Source organism: Neospora caninum, chromosome X, assembly GCF_000208865.1.
Source record: "Neospora caninum Liverpool complete genome, chromosome X".
Classification (NCBI taxonomy): Eukaryota; Apicomplexa; class Conoidasida; order Eucoccidiorida; family Sarcocystidae; genus Neospora; species Neospora caninum.
The window spans coordinates 3,869,078-3,886,856 of record NC_018396.1 but is presented as its reverse complement, the minus strand read 5'-3'; the positions used below and the strand labels follow the sequence as shown (position 1 = coordinate 3,886,856).

The window sequence follows — 17,779 nt, the reverse complement described above, 5'->3', positions numbered from 1 at the left end:
GCCCTTTCAGTTTGATCGTATTGCTCGTTTTAGAAAAACCAGGACAACTGGTTTGCCTTGCTTCAGAAACAGACAGGAAGGCCAGCTGTCAAGCTGGTTTCGCAATCGCCAGAAACGATGTCGATTAGCTTTGTCCCACCAGAGGCCACCACGCCGCGCAGCGACTGCCGAACAAACCACACAAAACCCGGCGAAACGACGCTGCGGATTGAAAGAAAAACAAATGTCCAAGTTTACTTAAGGATGCGACCAACAATTGATGTGACAGAGCTACTGGAGTTTCGAGGGGACCACGGCAACATTCTCGTCGCTCGTCTCCCCCGTAAAGATAACGAGACTACACAAGGAGTCGTAGACAATACTAAGCATGAGCACACGTTCTACTTCGATGGCATTTTCACCATGGAAACGCCCCAGGAAACCGTTTTCCAGACGGTCGCAGTCCCTGTCCTTGAAGGCCTTATGAATGGTACTGACAGCAGCCACCTGTTACAGGGCAGCACCGCGTAATATCATTGCCTTGACCTGCAATACACTACAGCTGCCTATATATGACGAAAATGCATACGCAACATGCATATATATTAACGCAAGTACAATTAGTTGTGCGCTGGTGCTGAGTCGCATCCACAGTTGATGTCAGGTTTGCCTCTCCGCTTGCATTGCCGAAAGGATATCGCTGGCCCGTAGTTGTTTCAGACGAAACAACGGGATATATGCTCCTTGGGCGCGACATATTTGCAGGAGGAGATGGTTATGGGCGTGGCATTTTCTCCAAGAAAATTTGCAGGTGCAACTGTATTTTTGATTGCGTGTGTGTGTGGGATTCGATGAGAAAATGCCACGGGAATCAGCGGTAACAGAAATGGCCATGAAGACCAGGGTACGACCGAGAGTATTCTGAACAGTTACTACAGAGTGATGTGTGATCGTATACGGTGTGTCGGATCAGGAATTAACGGTACTGTATTCGCGTACGGCCAAACGGGCACTGGAAAAACGTTTACGATAACTGGCGGGGCGGAGAGCTACAACGACCGCGGAATAATTCCTCGTGCGTTGTCTTTCATTTTTTCTCGGATGAAGCGGGATGGATTGGTGCAATATCGTGTGGCCATTTCTTACTTGGAAGTATATCAAGACAAGGGCTACGACCTCCTCACAAAAGCCCAGGTCGATGCCCGTCGCATCGACGACTTGCAGAAGGCAAGCGCCCTTCGGTTGACGTGGGATCACATTCACGTCATTCGTTTCTGGGGATGCAACCGTGTGTTCAAGTGAAGTACTCCCGACAAGTAGAAACAGGCAGACTGGAACGACGGCTCTCCACATGAGCTTCCTGCGGCCGCGGCACAATGTGGAGTCTGCTGGTCGGGCCCCCTTTTATAGTCAAAACGAAATATGCCCGCCACAGAAGGGACAGACTGCCATTGTTTCGGATGGATGCTGTTGACTACGGCATTATTTTTCAGGTTGTTGCGAGCGACGATGAAGAAGGCAATCTCATTCTGCGCGGTTTATCTGTCAACCCTGCCCCTACTGAGGAAGAAGCTCTCCATTTGCTTTTTCTTGGCGACACTAACAGGATTGTAGCCGAGACGCCTCTAAATGATTCGTCCACGCGGTCGCACTGCATCTTTATCATCTGGATCGAAGCCCGAGAGCCTGGTAAATGCACGGACATCAGGCGATCTCTTCTGTTAGTGCCAGTGTCGAAATTAAAATAGTGTATTCTTGGAAACATTCAAAGAGTCGTATATACTTCATCGGATCAGTTCAAAGTTCCCGCATCAGGTTGTGTTATAAATCTTTGGATATGGGAGAAACACAGAACCGATCTCGACTATATTTGTTCGTATTAATAGCAGGGCCTCCTTTTTGGCTTGAATTGCAGGTGCAACAACTCGGTTGCTTACCATATAGTGTGACCTCTTTTTGGTACTGCTAACCAACCAACAAATGTTCTTTGCCAAATGAAACAAAGTCGAATGCGACTCATGCCGAGCCTGTAAATATGCAAAATTCGATTGCTCTCGATCTGCCAGGTTCCTCTGTCATACGGAGGTCAAAGCTGCACCTAGTGGACTTGGCAGGGTCTGAACGCGTCAAACAAAGTGGCGTCAATCCCGGCGACACAGTTTTCAGAGAGGCCTGCAGCATCAACCTGGCGCTCCACTATCTCGAACAGGTAGCTGAAAGGAGGCGCGAGCGTTACCGAAAATAGTCAGCTGCCGGAGGATACACAAGGTTCTGGCATCGCTTGGCAATTACTTATTCCAACCATCGACGATTAACAGAGAATGGAAATCGTGGAAGGACCTAGATGGTTCAACGGCTTCTATTAAGGCATTCGTGAAAGCCAGCAGTAGGTCAACCGTAGAATCTGTCACCGCTACAGCTCAAAGTGGGTTTTTAAAGACAAACGGTGATTGACAGAAGTGGTAAGCCACATGACTAACGTCGGACTGGCTTCAAGTGTTTCACTAGTTCGACGTCTCGCTGTGCAGCAGGATTAATCGTCCTCCAGCATACGCGATCGGAAGTAGCCAAGCGCGTGCAGTAATGTGCTGGTTGTAGTTGCTTGTCCATTTCTTCTATAGGTCATCGTGGCTCTCCACGAGAGGGCACAAGGTCGCCGCGTGCACGTGCCATACAGAAATTCAATGATGACATCTGTTCTTAGAGATTCCCTGGGCGGAAACTGTCAGACGGTCATGGTGGCAACGGTAACCCCCGAGCGAGACTCAATACCAGAGACGGTGTCGACCTGTAGGTTCGCACAAGCCGTTGCTCGAGTAAGAGGGAAAAGCACAAACTAGGACGTTGCCCTGTAGTTCAGGTGTCTCATTGGCCCTCCGGAGCGTGCGTGCATGATCTGGACGGGCAGCGGTATACTACTCAGCACCAACCAAAAGATGGGACTACCGTATATAACTGTGTGAATGGCAGTGACGTTCGCGCAGGAATCTCGTTCACTGCATTTCGTCTTCCGTTTGTGGCACAGTGTGTTAATCTCGATTGCGTGATATGCATATCATGAAATCAGCCGGTAAGACGGCACTGCCATTCAGCTAGAGATGCTCAAAGAAAACGTGGTTGTGTTGGAAACTGCTTACTGCGGACCCAAAGCGTTCTCATCCCGAGGCAACTGGTGCATCAGCCACCGAAAGACGTACATACCCAGGAAGCCGATCGAGTGTTGAAAGTCACGTCTGCCGCCCAGGGGTCCCCTCAGACGGCACATATCCTGGTAAAAATGCATCTACACGAGCCCGAGTACCGCTGACCCCCATTTGGGTACCTGTGTCATTCTGTTTCACCTGTTGCCACCTGCAGATAGAGAACCAGGCTAGTGTCAATGAAGAAATCGATCCGAGCCTGCTTATGAAGCAACTGAAGAGGGAGAACGAAGAGTTACGGGCTCACCTTCGGATTCTAAACTCTCAAGTCGGAAGTACACTCAACTGTGAGAGAGACCTCAGCGAGGAAGACAGGCGGAGATGCGAAGAGTATGTCGATGCCTATATCGACGGTATGAGACAGATATAAAAACAAAATATATCGTGGAAACCGGCGTTGGTGCCGATAATACCCCCTGCTCTCTTCGCCAGAGAACTTGTTGGGTCGACAGAATTGCCATTCATTTAACCAACCGCGGGGCGTTTCACTGCTTTGCCTCTCATCGCCCGTTCCCGCAGAAGCCCGTCCCCGAGTTGAAACACTAGCGAAGTGCCGAACGGATTCTATGCCGCCTTTCTGTCTTCAGGGAATCGCTCACGGATGCACCACGCCATTTTTTCGGTCGAAGAGCGTAACAGCGCTGTCATTTGTTGTAACTTACCCGCGAGAAACAGAACTGTTTGACCGTTTTCATGCGCGTTCTAAGACGTGCGCGCTGTCAATCCACATCTTTTGCACGGCAAATTGAGCACTATCAAATCCTCAGAGGCCGGCACCATCAGCAAAAAGCGGTTTCTTCGCGTGTGCATTTGCAGCCTATGACGAAGACCCAGAGGCGCAGCCCTTGCTTGGTCCAGACGTGTGCAAGATTCGCCTCGCTTTCAAAATATTCCGCGACCGCTGTGTCCAGCTGAAGAAGGAGTTGCAGGAAATCGCGTCCACCGCTCAAGCAGGCGGCTGTGACGCAGACGGGATTGGACAAAGAACACAAAGTGAGGGCTGTCAGAGGAGTTACACGTTATCACCCGTTTCACAACGCTGTCCCCCACATGTTGTCAGCTTATAAATGGCTTCCAATCGAAGAAACACACCTCTCAAGAGCGATACTCCGGACCAACAGGACATGCTTAAAAGCATTCATCCAACATGCGGCACTACCAACTGGAGACACGTGGTGCTTCCTGTTTCGTTACGCCCAGACGCCGTTTCCTAGTACCGACTAATTCAGCAACGCAAGTATCCAGTACCGGCAACGGCCCTCGGCGCCGGTATCTGCTGGCTTGGGGTTGCCTGCAGTATTGATTCACTTGGAGAGGAGCTTCAGCGCTCTAAATTCGTACAGTACGCGAACGACTTCTCGGCATTGACTTCGGCCCCTTGCCTGCTTGCAGGACAGGCGAGCCATGCGGAGGGCATGTCCTCTCTGGAACCCACGTCGGAGGAAGCTAAGTGGAACTTGCAACTGCGAAGTGATGTCGCCAAGCTCAGGCTGCATGTACAACAGAGAGACGCCGAAATCGCAATTCTAATTGATATGCTGAATCGGAACGGAATCCGCCCAGGGAAGGCAAGGGCTACTGCTGGTGCAAATTCGCAGCTGGCTGCGGAACTGTCGCTAGACTGCAGTGAGTGGATGTGCTTGTCTTAGGAGCACATTGTTGGTTATTTCGAACGAGCGATACTTCTGAACCCTTGTTCCACCAAGACACGGGAGAAGTATTACTGTCGTATGTCTTCGGCATGTGACACAGCATTCCGACTGGGGCGCGTGGAGTCTTAGATAGCCAATCTTTCGGTAATCGCTTCTCCCTCAAGGCGGAGGCGACACCAGTTTGCCGGGCAGTATTTGGCATACGCCAATGATTTCCAGGCCACTGAGGTATCGTCTTATCCTACCACAAGGAAATGAAACTGAACGGCCGCTACGTAGGCCGGAACTTGCATTTCCAAGCACGTGTGTACCCGAAATACACTAATTCCCCTTGTCAACTCCTTTGTGGTTGCCATACGTATCAGGCAGTTGGGAGGTATTGAATTTCAAGGGTAATGCACTGAAAGATACGCTGCCTCCTTGTGACGACGCGAAGTCAAGGCAAAAAGAATCCCCTGTCGATTCGCACCACGGTGGGCAACCCGTCACTGTACATTTCCGGGTCACTGTACTCCGGTCAAAGACGAATACCGCTTCCGAATAAGTTCCCGTAGAAATAAAGAGAAACATGCCGCCGGCTGAACGGTGGAAGACTGGAACCCTTACACTGTGACAGCATCTCACTTGTTCCTCCACGCACAAATTAGTCTCTTTCTTGAGCCTCAAGGCATCTGAGCGGTCGTGTCGGAGGCTTGCTTCGACGACTCAGAAGAGCTACAGGTGATGCTGCATCCTCCCCGTACCAAGGCCAAAATACCACAAGTGATACATCGCGTCACCACGGGGCAAAGCCAAGACGCACGAGCCAATGTCTACTTACCGTGGATTGCACTTCAGTGGACTGATTATACCATGCAATGACATGGCTGGCGCTATGCCCGGCTCCCTGAGCAGGTGTACTTTCCTTGACCGATGACAAAGCTACCGCACTCTTGCTGGATAGGGGTCGAAGTTTCGAAGATTTCAGGCGGAACGTCAGGAGAACCAGTATTAACGCCGATAACAGGGTCCACCTGCAAGAGCTATACGGCAGGGCGAAATGTCTTGCCAAACAGGCCAACGAAGCACGGGGCCGTGTTATCGAGGAGAGGGACAAGTTACGCCATCTGCGCGTGGCCCAAATGAACGGCTCAGGGAACTCGGCCACAGAACAGGTGAGGCAGCTCCTATCAAATTCTCACAAAGATGCATCACGTCACCTCGATTCTATCCATGTCGATGCAGACGCCGCTTCCAAGTCGGTTGCAGATAGCACCCAAGAGACAACACGAAGAGAAAACGCGTAACGTATTGGCAACATGGACCATTCTTGAACAAAGAACCGATTAGGTATCGGTTGTTTTCGTGTGGTTCACTAACGTTAAGTGTACGTCAGCAAATGCAATTCGGAGTCTGACGCTTCAACCGGTGCGGTAATGTGGCTGCGACCGTGTTCCCTCTCTACATATGAAACACCGCTGCTGCTTGCTGTCTTGGCACTGCCATGGTGCACAGGAAGAAGAATCTATACAAGAGCGAATTGCTAAACACCGAACAGAGTATACTCGGTGCACAGAAGAAATGATGAACGTCAAGGGCCAAATACAGCAACTGCTGCATGTAATTGAGTTCAACAAACGACGCCTGCAAGCTTCATTTGAGGAATGGTTCCGCACCCTTGCAGCAGCGAAAAAGCAAATGTCCCCCGTGAGGAGGGAGTCGTTTTTGAAAGAGAACTTTCAACAGGTGGGGTAGAAATCTCGCTACATTTGTGGGTAGCCCTATCGACTGCGCTCGCCTCTGTGATAAACTGCTTGGACGATATCCAAAACCCTCCAGAACCGTGGGGATCATGCTTGCTGGGCACCGGTTGGCATTGTACCGGATACTTTAGGTTACACCTCAATCCTATCAAATAAGAAGTAACATGATAGCAATTGACTAATATATGGAAATGTAGAAAACAGGCCTGAGCGGAACGCAAGACCAAGCCGCTGGTCAACCATGTGTGACGCATTGACGGCACTACATTTCTTTGTAATCACGCCTCCTCAAGTTAATGGGAAAAAGACCTCCCAAGATGGAGGGCGGATTTATCGCAAGCGTTGATCGTGGCATGGAATGGGCAACTGAGGAATAGGCGTTTTTATTCAATTAAAAAATCCGTTTCACCTATGACAGAGGTTTTCCTTCGCACCAGTCATGTTGTCTCTATAAATACTCTTTCTCCTAGGCGGTTAAGAGCCTCATCTCCCGGGAGCCACCTACACGGACAATGGCAAATCCCGCGAGGAAAGGGGCCTGTCTTCGAGCACATCTTCTCTCTTATCCACTGGGACGCATTGGTGGTGAGATCACTGCACTGATGTGCGCGAGCCGTCGAATTCTCTATATTGAGGCTTCAGCATGGATGTACGTGCCAAACATTTCCGTGGAAGAGAATCAGCAAACGCTGCGGTTCTGTTGGAGGATAAAGGACTGCACGAAGACCCTCATGCGTGGCGACACTCACGGAATCGCTGACGAGGGTGAAGGAATTTCGTCCTTGATCTACAAGCTGAAGCAGTAGACACACAGAAATTAGCATCGCCGACTATCCAAGTCACAGCAGAAGCACTTTCACTTACGTGGCTTCTACTTTACAGCAGAGGAAATTGGTACAAGTGAAGCAATGTCTGCATCGTCCTGCGTTGAGGCGCATCAGCAGTAGCGGCCACCTCCACAGGGTAACAGTGGGGATCAATAGACAGACGCGGCTCACCAGAATAGCGTTCTACCCCCTCATGGCTGCAGTTCCTGCATCCAGAAGACTGCAGTTCCTATATCACCGGAAACGGAGTAACTAGCTGATCCCGTCAACAGTGTTGAAGAAACACCTGGGAAGTGATCGATACTAGCCACGGTCCACGATCTTACGCGCGCTGTTCCTGGCAGGTAAAATCTTGAGGACGAACAGTTCAGATATCGACGGTTGGGGGGACGGGGTCAACTGGATCACTCGTCTTGGTGCTGCTTAACACGTCTAACACAAAAAGCATTGGCACATTCCAGGGCGTCTCTTAGGGCATCCTGTAACAACGTTTCTTGCGAGAGGTCATGGAAGGCAAAGTGCTTGCACAATTGCAGACACCCATCCCGTTATCGGTCTCCTGGTGGGCGGCCCCGGTCACTAGTCGGAGGGCGGAAATTTTGTATTTACTGCTGTCGTTGGCAGAGGAGACTTGCCGTGTAGCTCTATAGCAGAAACACACACATGTTTTCGAAGGCGCTCTTGACATACATTTAATCATCCCGTTGTGCCTACAGAATCCCCAGTGTTCAACCAGGGGTTTAAGAGGAATAAAAATGAGTACTCACCGTACCTTCATTTTCCCTGTGTCCGGACCGATGGTCTCTACAGCAGGAGCAAACACGAGACAATGAACCCCACACGACCCTGAGTTTTTCGTCCTACAGGTTCTACATTTGACAGGCTCCCCTCAGCCAGGCCACGGTTGAGTACCGCGTTTGGTCTTCAGGTCTCTCTTTTGTGGTATCGTGCGCGGTACAGTTGCGAGCTCCCTCTTATACAGGCAGTGTGCGAGGGACTTACGCGCCAACTAGCCCTCCTGATCCATGAACAGACCGCCTACTCTCCGGTCATTTGGGAAACACAACTCCCTGTCAAGGGTGCACAGCTATTGGAGCCTGTTGCAGCTACCGAAAAAAGGGCCAATAACAGGCAGCCAATAGCGATCCTGGGTCTTGTGACGGCAATGAAGTTGATTGGATGATGCGCCAGGATCGTGCACGCTCGAACGTGCGCAGGTAGACCCGGAAGAACGTGTCCGCTGCCAGCCCATGCGGCTCAGCCACTGTCATTCATGTTAAATTTGCATTTTGTGTTATTTTTTGTAGCGGCAGTTTTGATCGCAGGCAACCGTATTTTAATAACAATGAATCTTTTACGTTTTACTCCAACATGTGTCCTTCAGTGGACGCTGCTTTTTCTCTTGTTGCAGTGTGCCTGCGGTGACCAACAAAACAATTCGCAGGTTCAAGAGGAATTGAACCACGCCCCGACTGTGTCTGCGCTAGACTTTCTGCTGTCTGATCTTCTTTTAATACCGAATGTCCTTTCTGCTCAAACAAGCGTACCGTTGGCTCCGGGAGCAGACAGGAAGAATCCATTCTTTGAAACAGTTCTGAACAAAACCTTCACCCAGACGGCAACACGGAAAGGAAATCCACACACAACACCATCCCTGATCAACGACCCGCTCTTAGCGGCCGCACTTCGCCTCAAGGGAGACATGCAAGATGTGCTCGTTCCAACTAGGGAATATTCTTTTGGTAAGAAAAATGCTTTGCTTTAAACGACACGGCAGTAACAAGGGTTTTGTTGTCTGTCAATGTACTGCAGAGGCTCCACTTGAACCTAGGAGGCTTCGACGTCGGCGCTTGCAGAGCCTTTCACAAGAAACGGAATCGACGGGTAATGCATCGAATCCGATGCGCCATAAAGGGAATGAGTCTGCGACTGCCGCAGCTGCTCGACACGAGTTCCTTGACGACCACGACAGTCAGTCCGGCCACCTACAAAACATTGCACGAGCACGGTCCCTTATAATATCTCTGGCTACACAGACCGCAAAATCAAAACACGGTGCTGAAGAAGAGTACGCCAGTCGGGCAGCTGAGTTCGTTGACCAGTTTTTGGGTCCTGCTGGACTGACGCAAGATGTGGCACGCATGATGACGACCGCACGGCAGGCCATGGGAAACGGTGTCCAAGGTGTTGAAGAAGGCAACTGGGCGGCGACAAACGATGACTTCCTGGAAGGTGACATGGGAGCCCTTCTGAGCCTGCTCGGTGACCTGGAGGCACTGATTGAGTCGAAAATTGCTTGCGTCGCTCTCGGCAAAGACTTCTTCAAGTACGTCTTGGTGCCGCTCCAACTTGCAGGACCCGTAGCCAGCATGCTTCTTGACAAGAAGCCGTTGCTGTTGAAGGCATTTGCGTTGAAGGCTCTCCTGCTGAAGCCTGAACTTTTGCTCAAGCCAGATGCTCTGTTCCGACCCGACCTCCTCTTCAAGCCAGGGCTTCTTCCCGGTATGGGAGACTTGGAGCTGAAGAAGCTGCTCCTGGCTGCTGTCCTGGCGCCGAAATTGATCGCGGGTCTGAAGCCGAAGTTTGGCGCACCTGTGGGGAACATCCCGCTGCTGCTGATCGAGAAACTGATGACAATGGACCCTGGCCAGCTTCTGATGCTCCTCTCAAGTTTGTCCGGTGGAGGCCTTGACGGATTGATGGGGGCTATGGGCACTGATGGAGTGACGGCACAAGGTGCCGAGTCCACATCCTGGGAGTCCATCGACTCTCCGGTGGCGTCTGACGTCGCAGCTGCGGGTGCGGAGGAGGATGCGCGGTCAGTGATTATAAGGTTTGCGAGAGAAGTGGGAAAGCAGGAAGGCGCTGAAGAAGAGTACGCCAGTCGGGCAGCTGAGTTCGTTGACCAGTTTCTGGGTCCTGCTGGACTGACGCAAGATGTGGCACGCATGATGACGACCGCACGGCAGGCCATGGGAAACGGTGTCCAAGGTGTTGAAGAAGGCAACTGGGCGGCGACAAACGATGACTTCCTGGAAGGTGACATGGGAGCCCTTCTGAGCCTGCTCGGTGACCTGGAGGCACTGATTGAGTCGAAAATTGCTTGCGTCGCTCTCGGCAAAGACTTCTTCAAGTACGTCTTGGTGCCGCTCCAACTTGCAGGACCCGTAGCCAGCATGCTTCTTGACAAGAAGCCGTTGCTGTTGAAGGCATTTGCGTTGAAGGCTCTCCTGCTGAAGCCTGAACTTTTGCTCAAGCCAGATGCTCTGTTCCGACCCGACCTCCTCTTCAAGCCAGGGCTTCTTCCCGGTATGGGAGACTTGGAGCTGAAGAAGCTGCTCCTGGCTGCTGTCCTGGCGCCGAAATTGATCGCGGGTCTGAAGCCGAAGTTTGGCGCACCTGTGGGGAACATCCCGCTGCTGCTGATCGAGAAACTGATGACAATGGACCCTGGCCAGCTTCTGATGCTCCTCTCAAGTTTGTCCGGTGGAGGCCTTGACGGATTGATGGGGGCTATGGGCACTGATGGAGTGACGGCACAAGGTGCCGAGTCCACATCCTGGGAGTCCATCGACTCTCCGGTGGCGTCTGACGTCGCAGCTGCGGGTGCGGAGGAGGATGCGCGGTCAGTGATTATAAGGTTTGCGAGAGAAGTGGGAAAGCAGGAAGGCGCTGAAGAAGAGTACGCCAGTCGGGCAGCTGAGTTCGTTGACCAGTTTCTGGGTCCTGCTGGACTGACGCAAGATGTGGCACGCATGATGATGACCGCACGGCAGGCCATGGGAAACGGTGTCCAAGGTGTTGAAGAAGGCAACTGGGCGGCGACAAACGATGACTTCCTGGAAGGTGACATGGGAGCCCTTCTGAGCCTGCTCGGTGACCTGGAGGCACTGATTGAGTCGAAAATTGCTTGCGTCGCTCTCGGCAAAGACTTCTTCAAGTACGTCTTGGTGCCGCTCCAGCTCGCAGGACCCGTAGCCAGCATGCTTCTTGACAAGAAGCCGTTGCTGTTGAAGGCATTTGCGTTGAAGGCTCTCCTGCTGAAGCCTGAACTTTTGCTCAAGCCAGATGCTCTGTTCCGACCCGACCTCCTCTTCAAGCCAGGGCTTCTTCCCGGTATGGGAGACTTGGAGCTGAAGAAGCTGCTCCTGGCTGCTGTCCTGGCGCCGAAATTGATCGCGGGTCTGAAGCCGAAGTTTGGCGCACCTGTGGGGAACATCCCGCAGCTGCTGATCGAGAAACTGATGACAATGGACCCTGGCCAGCTTCTGATGCTCCTCTCAAGTTTGTCCGGTGGAGGCCTTGACGGATTGATGGGGGCTATGGGCACTGATGGAGTGAAGGCACAAGGTGCCGAGTCCACATCCTGGGAGTCCATCGACTCTCCGGTGGCGTCTGACGTCGCAGCTGCGGGTGCGGAGGAGGATGCGCGGTCAGTGATTATAAGGTTTGCGAGAGAAGTGGGAAAGCAGGAAGGCGCTGAAGAAGAGTACGCCAGTCGGGCAGCTGAGTTCGTTGACCAGTTTCTGGGTCCTGCTGGACTGACGCAAGATGTGGCACGCATGATGACGACCGCACGGCAGGCCATGGGAAACGGTGTCCAAGGTGTTGAAGAAGGCAACTGGGCGGCGACAAACGATGACTTCCTGGAAGGTGACATGGGAGCCCTTCTGAGCCTGCTCGGTGACCTGGAGGCACTGATTGAGTCGAAAATTGCTTGCGTCGCTCTCGGCAAAGACTTCTTCAAGTACGTCTTGGTGCCGCTCCAGCTCGCAGGACCCGTAGCCAGCATGCTTCTTGACAAGAAGCCGTTGCTGTTGAAGGCATTTGCGTTGAAGGCTCTCCTGCTGAAGCCTGAACTTTTGCTCAAGCCAGATGCTCTGTTCCGACCCGACCTCCTCTTCAAGCCAGGGCTTCTTCCCGGTATGGGAGACTTGGAGCTGAAGAAGCTGCTCCTGGCTGCCTTCCTGGCGCCGAAATTGATCGCGGGTCTGAAGCCGAAGCTTGGCGCACCTGTGGGGAACATCCCGCTGCTGCTGATCGAGAAACTGATGACAATGGACCCTGGCCAGCTTCTGATGCTCCTCTCAAGTTTGTCCGGTGGAGGCCTTGACGGATTGGTGGGGGCTATGGGCACTGATGGAGTGACGGCACAAGGTGCCGAGTCCACATCCTGGGAGTCCATCGACTCTCCGGTGGCGTCTGACGTCGCAGCTGCGGGTGCGGAGGAGGATGCGCGGTCAGTGATTATAAGGTTTGCGAGAGAAGTGGGAAAGCAGGAAGGCGCTGAAGAAGAGTACGCCAGTCGGGCAGCTGAGTTCGTTGACCAGTTTCTGGGTCCTGCTGGACTGACGCAAGATGTGGCACGCATGATGACGACCGCACGGCAGGCCATGGGAAACGGTGTCCAAGGTGTTGAAGAAGGCAACTGGGCGGCGACAAACGATGACTTCCTGGAAGGTGACATGGGAGCCCTTCTGAGCCTGCTCGGTGACCTGGAGGCACTGATTGAGTCGAAAATTGCTTGCGTCGCTCTCGGCAAAGACTTCTTCAAGTACGTCTTGGTGCCGCTCCAGCTCGCAGGACCCGTAGCCAGCATGCTTCTTGACAAGAAGCCGTTGCTGTTGAAGGCATTTGCGTTGAAGGCTCTCCTGCTGAAGCCTGAACTTTTGCTCAAGCCAGATGCTCTGTTCCGACCCGACCTCCTCTTCAAGCCAGGGCTTCTTCCCGGTATGGGAGACTTGGAGCTGAAGAAGCTGCTCCTGGCTGCTGTCCTGGCGCCGAAATTGATCGCGGGTCTGAAGCCGAAGTTTGGCGCACCTGTGGGGAACATCCCGCTGCTGCTGATCGAGAAACTGATGACAATGGACCCTGGCCAGCTTCTGATGCTCCTCTCAAGTTTGTCCGGTGGAGGCCTTGACGGATTGGTGGGGGCTATGGACACTGATGGAGTGACGGCACAAGGTGCCGAGTCCACATCCTGGGAGTCCATCGACTCTCCGGTGGCGTCTGACGTCGCAGCTGCGGGTGCGGAGGAGGATGCGCGGTCAGTGATTATAAGGTTTGCGAGAGAAGTGGGAAAGCAGGAAGGCGCTGAAGAAGAGTACGCCAGTCGGGCAGCTGAGTTCGTTGACCAGTTTCTGGGTCCTGCTGGACTGACGCAAGATGTGGCACGCATGATGACGACCGCACGGCAGGCCATGGGAAACGGTGTCCAAGGTGTTGAAGAAGGCAACTGGGCGGCGACAAACGATGACTTCCTGGAAGGTGACATGGGAGCCCTTCTGAGCCTGCTCGGTGACCTGGAGGCACTGATTGAGTCGAAAATTGCTTGCGTCGCTCTCGGCAAAGACTTCTTCAAGTACGTCTTGGTGCCGCTCCAGCTCGCAGGACCCGTAGCCAGCATGCTTCTTGACAAGAAGCCGTTGCTGTTGAAGGCATTTGCGTTGAAGGCTCTCCTGCTGAAGCCTGAACTTTTGCTCAAGCCAGATGCTCTGTTCCGACCCGACCTCCTCTTCAAGCCAGGGCTTCTTCCCGGTATGGGAGACTTGGAGCTGAAGAAGCTGCTCCTGGCTGCTGTCCTGGCGCCGAAATTGATCGCGGGTCTGAAGCCGAAGTTTGGCGCACCTGTGGGGAACATCCCGCTGCTGCTGATCGAGAAACTGATGACAATGGACCCTGGCCAGCTTCTGATGCTCCTCTCAAGTTTGTCCGGTGGAGGCCTTGACGGATTGGTGGGGGCTATGGACACTGATGGAGTGACGGCACAAGGTGCCGAGTCCACATCCTGGGAGTCCATCGACTCTCCGGTGGCGTCTGACGTCGCAGCTGCGGGTGAGGAGGAGGATGCGCGGTCAGTGATTATAAGGTTTGCGAGAGAAGTGGGAAAGCAGGAAGGCGCTGAAGAAGAGTACGCCAGTCGGGCAGCTGAGTTCGTTGACCAGTTTCTGGGTCCTGCTGGACTGACGCAAGATGTGGCACGCATGATGACGACCGCACGGCAGGCCATGGGAAACGGTGTCCAAGGTATTGAAGAAGGCAACTGGGCGGCGACAAACGATGACTTCCTGGAAGGTGACATGGGAGCCCTTCTGAGCCTGCTCGGTGACCTGGAGGCACTGATTGAGTCGAAAATTGCTTGCGTCGCTCTCGGCAAAGACTTCTTCAAGTACGTCTTGGTGCCGCTCCAACTTGCAGGACCCGTAGCCAGCATGCTTCTTGACAAGAAGCCGTTGCTGTTGAAGGCATTTGCGTTGAAGGCTCTCCTGCTGAAGCCTGAACTTTTGCTCAAGCCCGATGCTCTGTTCCGACCCGACCTCCTCTTCAAGCCAGGGCTTCTTCCCGGTATGGGAGACTTGGAGCTGAAGAAGCTGCTCCTGGCTGCTGTCCTGGCGCCGAAATTGATCGCGGGTCTGAAGCCGAACTTCGGCGCATCTGGACGCTTAGGTGATTATGGATACGGATTGTCGCAGCTGTTGGGGAGTGGCCCTGGACTGAAGGCGTATGAGTGGCTGGCCCTGTTATTGGCTGACCCGCGAGCCTTCAATGTCCTGTTGTCCCTGTGCGTGGAATTTCTGGTAATGCATGATGCTGGTCCTGAGCAGCTGCTCGGTACCGCTGAAGAGAGGATAGACGCCCTTGAGTCTGCTGTCAGGGCCGTAGGACTGCAGCTGAATGACGAGGAAGCTGAGGCTCGGTTTCAGATCATCAGCTTTGCTGGTGAGGTCGGCAACATTAGAGGAGCACCCGAGGAGTATGTCAGGATTGCAGCAGCCTTCGTTGACCGCTTCCTTGCCCCGGCTGGCCTCCTCAAGGAGGTGGCCGCGTTAATCCGCCAAGCGAGGAAGGAGGCGCCAGACAGTATCGCGGTGGCGTCAGCCCAAACGTTACTCGACTCAAAACTCTTCGACGGAGTCTCGATTCTCTTCTGAAATTCGCATCACAGCTTGAGGTCTGCATCCCTTCCAAAAGACCCTGTGGCAGGCCGAAGATATTTTGCAAGTTTCCTTCGCCTCACCAATACGCAGGTTTGATGTGCTCACCGAAGTGCTCAGCGGGAGACAACGGTTGCTGTGGATTTTTACATTCAATATGCTCTCAGTACAACCGGAAGCGTTCAAGCTCAACAATGTCCTTGTTGTTGGAGTGCCTGATCGTGAGTCCCTTGAAGCATCAATAATATTTTTAGCTTCTTCGTCCGGGGGCTGATGTCGATTTGTGGCTGTGAAGTCCATGAAGACTCTCATGGAATGCACATGTGCGTCCTTTCCGTCAGTGGTGGCACTGCGACGACAGATACGGTGGCTATTGGTGACCAGGAAGTCTCGATCATTTTTGCTTCGTCTGTGGAAATAACCATTTGTGAAGGATTCCTGAGTATCGCGCTATATTTGGTGTTAGTGACAATGGATCTGTCCACAGGGGGCAGTCTTTCTCGCATCGTGGGCCATTTGTTGGGGCACGGGCGGCTCGCCAAAAGAGAAAGTGGTAGTCGAGGAACTGAGTGTGTTTCTAACCATCCGCATTGCTTTCTATACATGATGCGACAGCACTGTCGTAACTCTCGTATAATGTCAACTAGTTGTAAAGCCGTATCAACCGTTGCAGGGCTCAAATGAGGCCTCAACATGGGCGCACCAGTGTTCTACACAAACGATGTGCATATACTACGCGAAGCAGCTGAAAGGTCAGAGCGGACAGCATGGGTGAACAAAAGATGGCGCACGCGGGTCCGACTGTCATTGTGTGTTCGGGCACAGGAATCACCTGCCCTACCAGCCGCGTCAAAGGTGGTGGAACGTTTTCAGCTTGCTTCAGAAGGATGGGGCTGTCACGTGAATCGGAGTCCCCCCTCCTGGGTGGATAGTCTGGGAGGATCTAGAACACATAGCCTGAGTCTCCACATATTGAGGCCGGTGAAGCCAGGAGTTACGAAAAGAAGACTCCTTGGAAGTGGCTGTCTATCGGGACAGTGACGAAGCAGAACAGGACGGTTGAAGCACCGTGGCAGAAGAACCAGCATTTGGATGAAGACGTGCAATGGAAGTTTCTCAGTTCGGCGCCAAAGCATATATTCACCGATATGTACAGCCTGTTCCGGTCGCCTGCCACATCGTCTTGGACTGACACGGCGCCACTGTGTGACAGAACCGAGGCAAGTCTCAAGCACGAATCTCACTGGTGGGCAATGCTGCGGAGGGCAACAGTTAGGTTACACGGGCAGTACTGCGTAGCCTGACGGGGTGTGTTCCATTCGGGTAAGAAGCATCATACCACAAAAGCCTCTGTTCAGCTGCCGGGTGCGCCAGAACGTCCCCACATGTACGTTGCCATTGCTTGGCGACTATGACAGGTAGGGCGGGGAGAGTCTTTGCCTCATGACAGGAAGTAAGCAGGAAGGCTGCACACTCAGTTCCGGGAGTCGCAGTGTAGTGCTGCATTTGCGGGAATCGCTCCAACGCGCTGAGGAACAGCGGGTTTCCCGTAGACGGAACAATATGCTGTCCAGCGTACATAATGGGCATGCTCATTCCGGGAAGACACGGGTTTGCAGTGTTTGCAGTTGCGGCTTGTTCATTAGAGAAGCAATGGCGTTGGAACATGTGTGGCACGGCCGCCTGTCCACCTGTGCCGCGTGGCCGTCCCTGCGGACACGCTGCAGCTCCGGTCTCGCTGGTTGTTCCTGCCGCTCTGGAACCACATTCACGCGAATAGCTGGATATGACACCAAACGAGCTTGGACAGTAAGCTTGAGCCAGCGTTTGCGGGGCCATCTCTGACATCTCAGGCACAAGCACGCAGCTGATATCGGACGTGCAGTTTCCATGCGCTGCGGGCACTAAATCTGTGGTGGACGACTGCGCAACATTGGTTGCCTGATGTTGAGAGCGTACTACACCGTTGGTGGCCGTCCTGTTTTCCCTGACAGCATTCCTTGTGGGTGCCACGGCAGAAGTGCCCGCTGCCGCCTCCCAACCTGGACGGCGTTCCCCTGTTACTGAGGGCAAGGATGTAGCATGTGTACCGCCTTCGGATATGTAGCGATGTGCCTCATTGTGACCCGTCAAAGAGGATGTGCAACTCGAGCTTTTCTCCATAATCGGTTTTCCAGATTGCGCGGGAACGCCCCCGGCTAGCCACTCCCGGTCTCCATCGCGTCCGCATCGGCCATCCCTAATGAATTTGCCTGGAGAATCAACCATTGAAACGTCCCCAGGGCGTGAATCGGGTAATGCAGCAGCCGGCACATTGGCTTGTTCTTGCGTCACATGCTCCCTGAACATTTCACAGTGCGACTGCCTCTTTTCCGAAGCAGTGCTAAGTCTGCAAATCGCCGACGATGGAGACAAATGGCGACTCTTTTGTATGGCATGCGACGC

General features: G+C 53.2%; 2 protein-coding genes across 2 annotated transcripts; both read left to right on the top strand.

Annotated features, from left to right (window-relative positions):
- Nucleotides 1–243: 243 nt before the first annotated feature.
- On the top strand, nucleotides 244–4,828 carry NCLIV_049330 (putative kinesin motor domain-containing protein; the record flags this gene model as incomplete). The annotated part of the gene is made up of 8 exons (XM_003884485.1): nucleotides 244–469; nucleotides 953–1,242; nucleotides 1,473–1,668; nucleotides 2,046–2,188; nucleotides 2,601–2,726; nucleotides 3,337–3,532; nucleotides 3,996–4,172; nucleotides 4,572–4,828. The coding sequence occupies 8 exons, from the start codon at nucleotides 244–246 to the stop codon at nucleotides 4,826–4,828; spliced, it is 1,611 nt and encodes a 536-aa protein (XP_003884534.1).
- Nucleotides 4,829–9,301: 4,473 nt separating this feature from the next.
- On the top strand, nucleotides 9,302–15,331 carry NCLIV_049320 (hypothetical protein; the record flags this gene model as incomplete). The annotated part of the gene is made up of 1 exon (XM_003884484.1): nucleotides 9,302–15,331. One exon carries the CDS (start codon nucleotides 9,302–9,304, stop codon nucleotides 15,329–15,331), a length of 6,030 nt encoding a protein of 2,009 aa, XP_003884533.1.
- Between the last annotated feature and the right edge of the window lie 2,448 nt (nucleotides 15,332–17,779).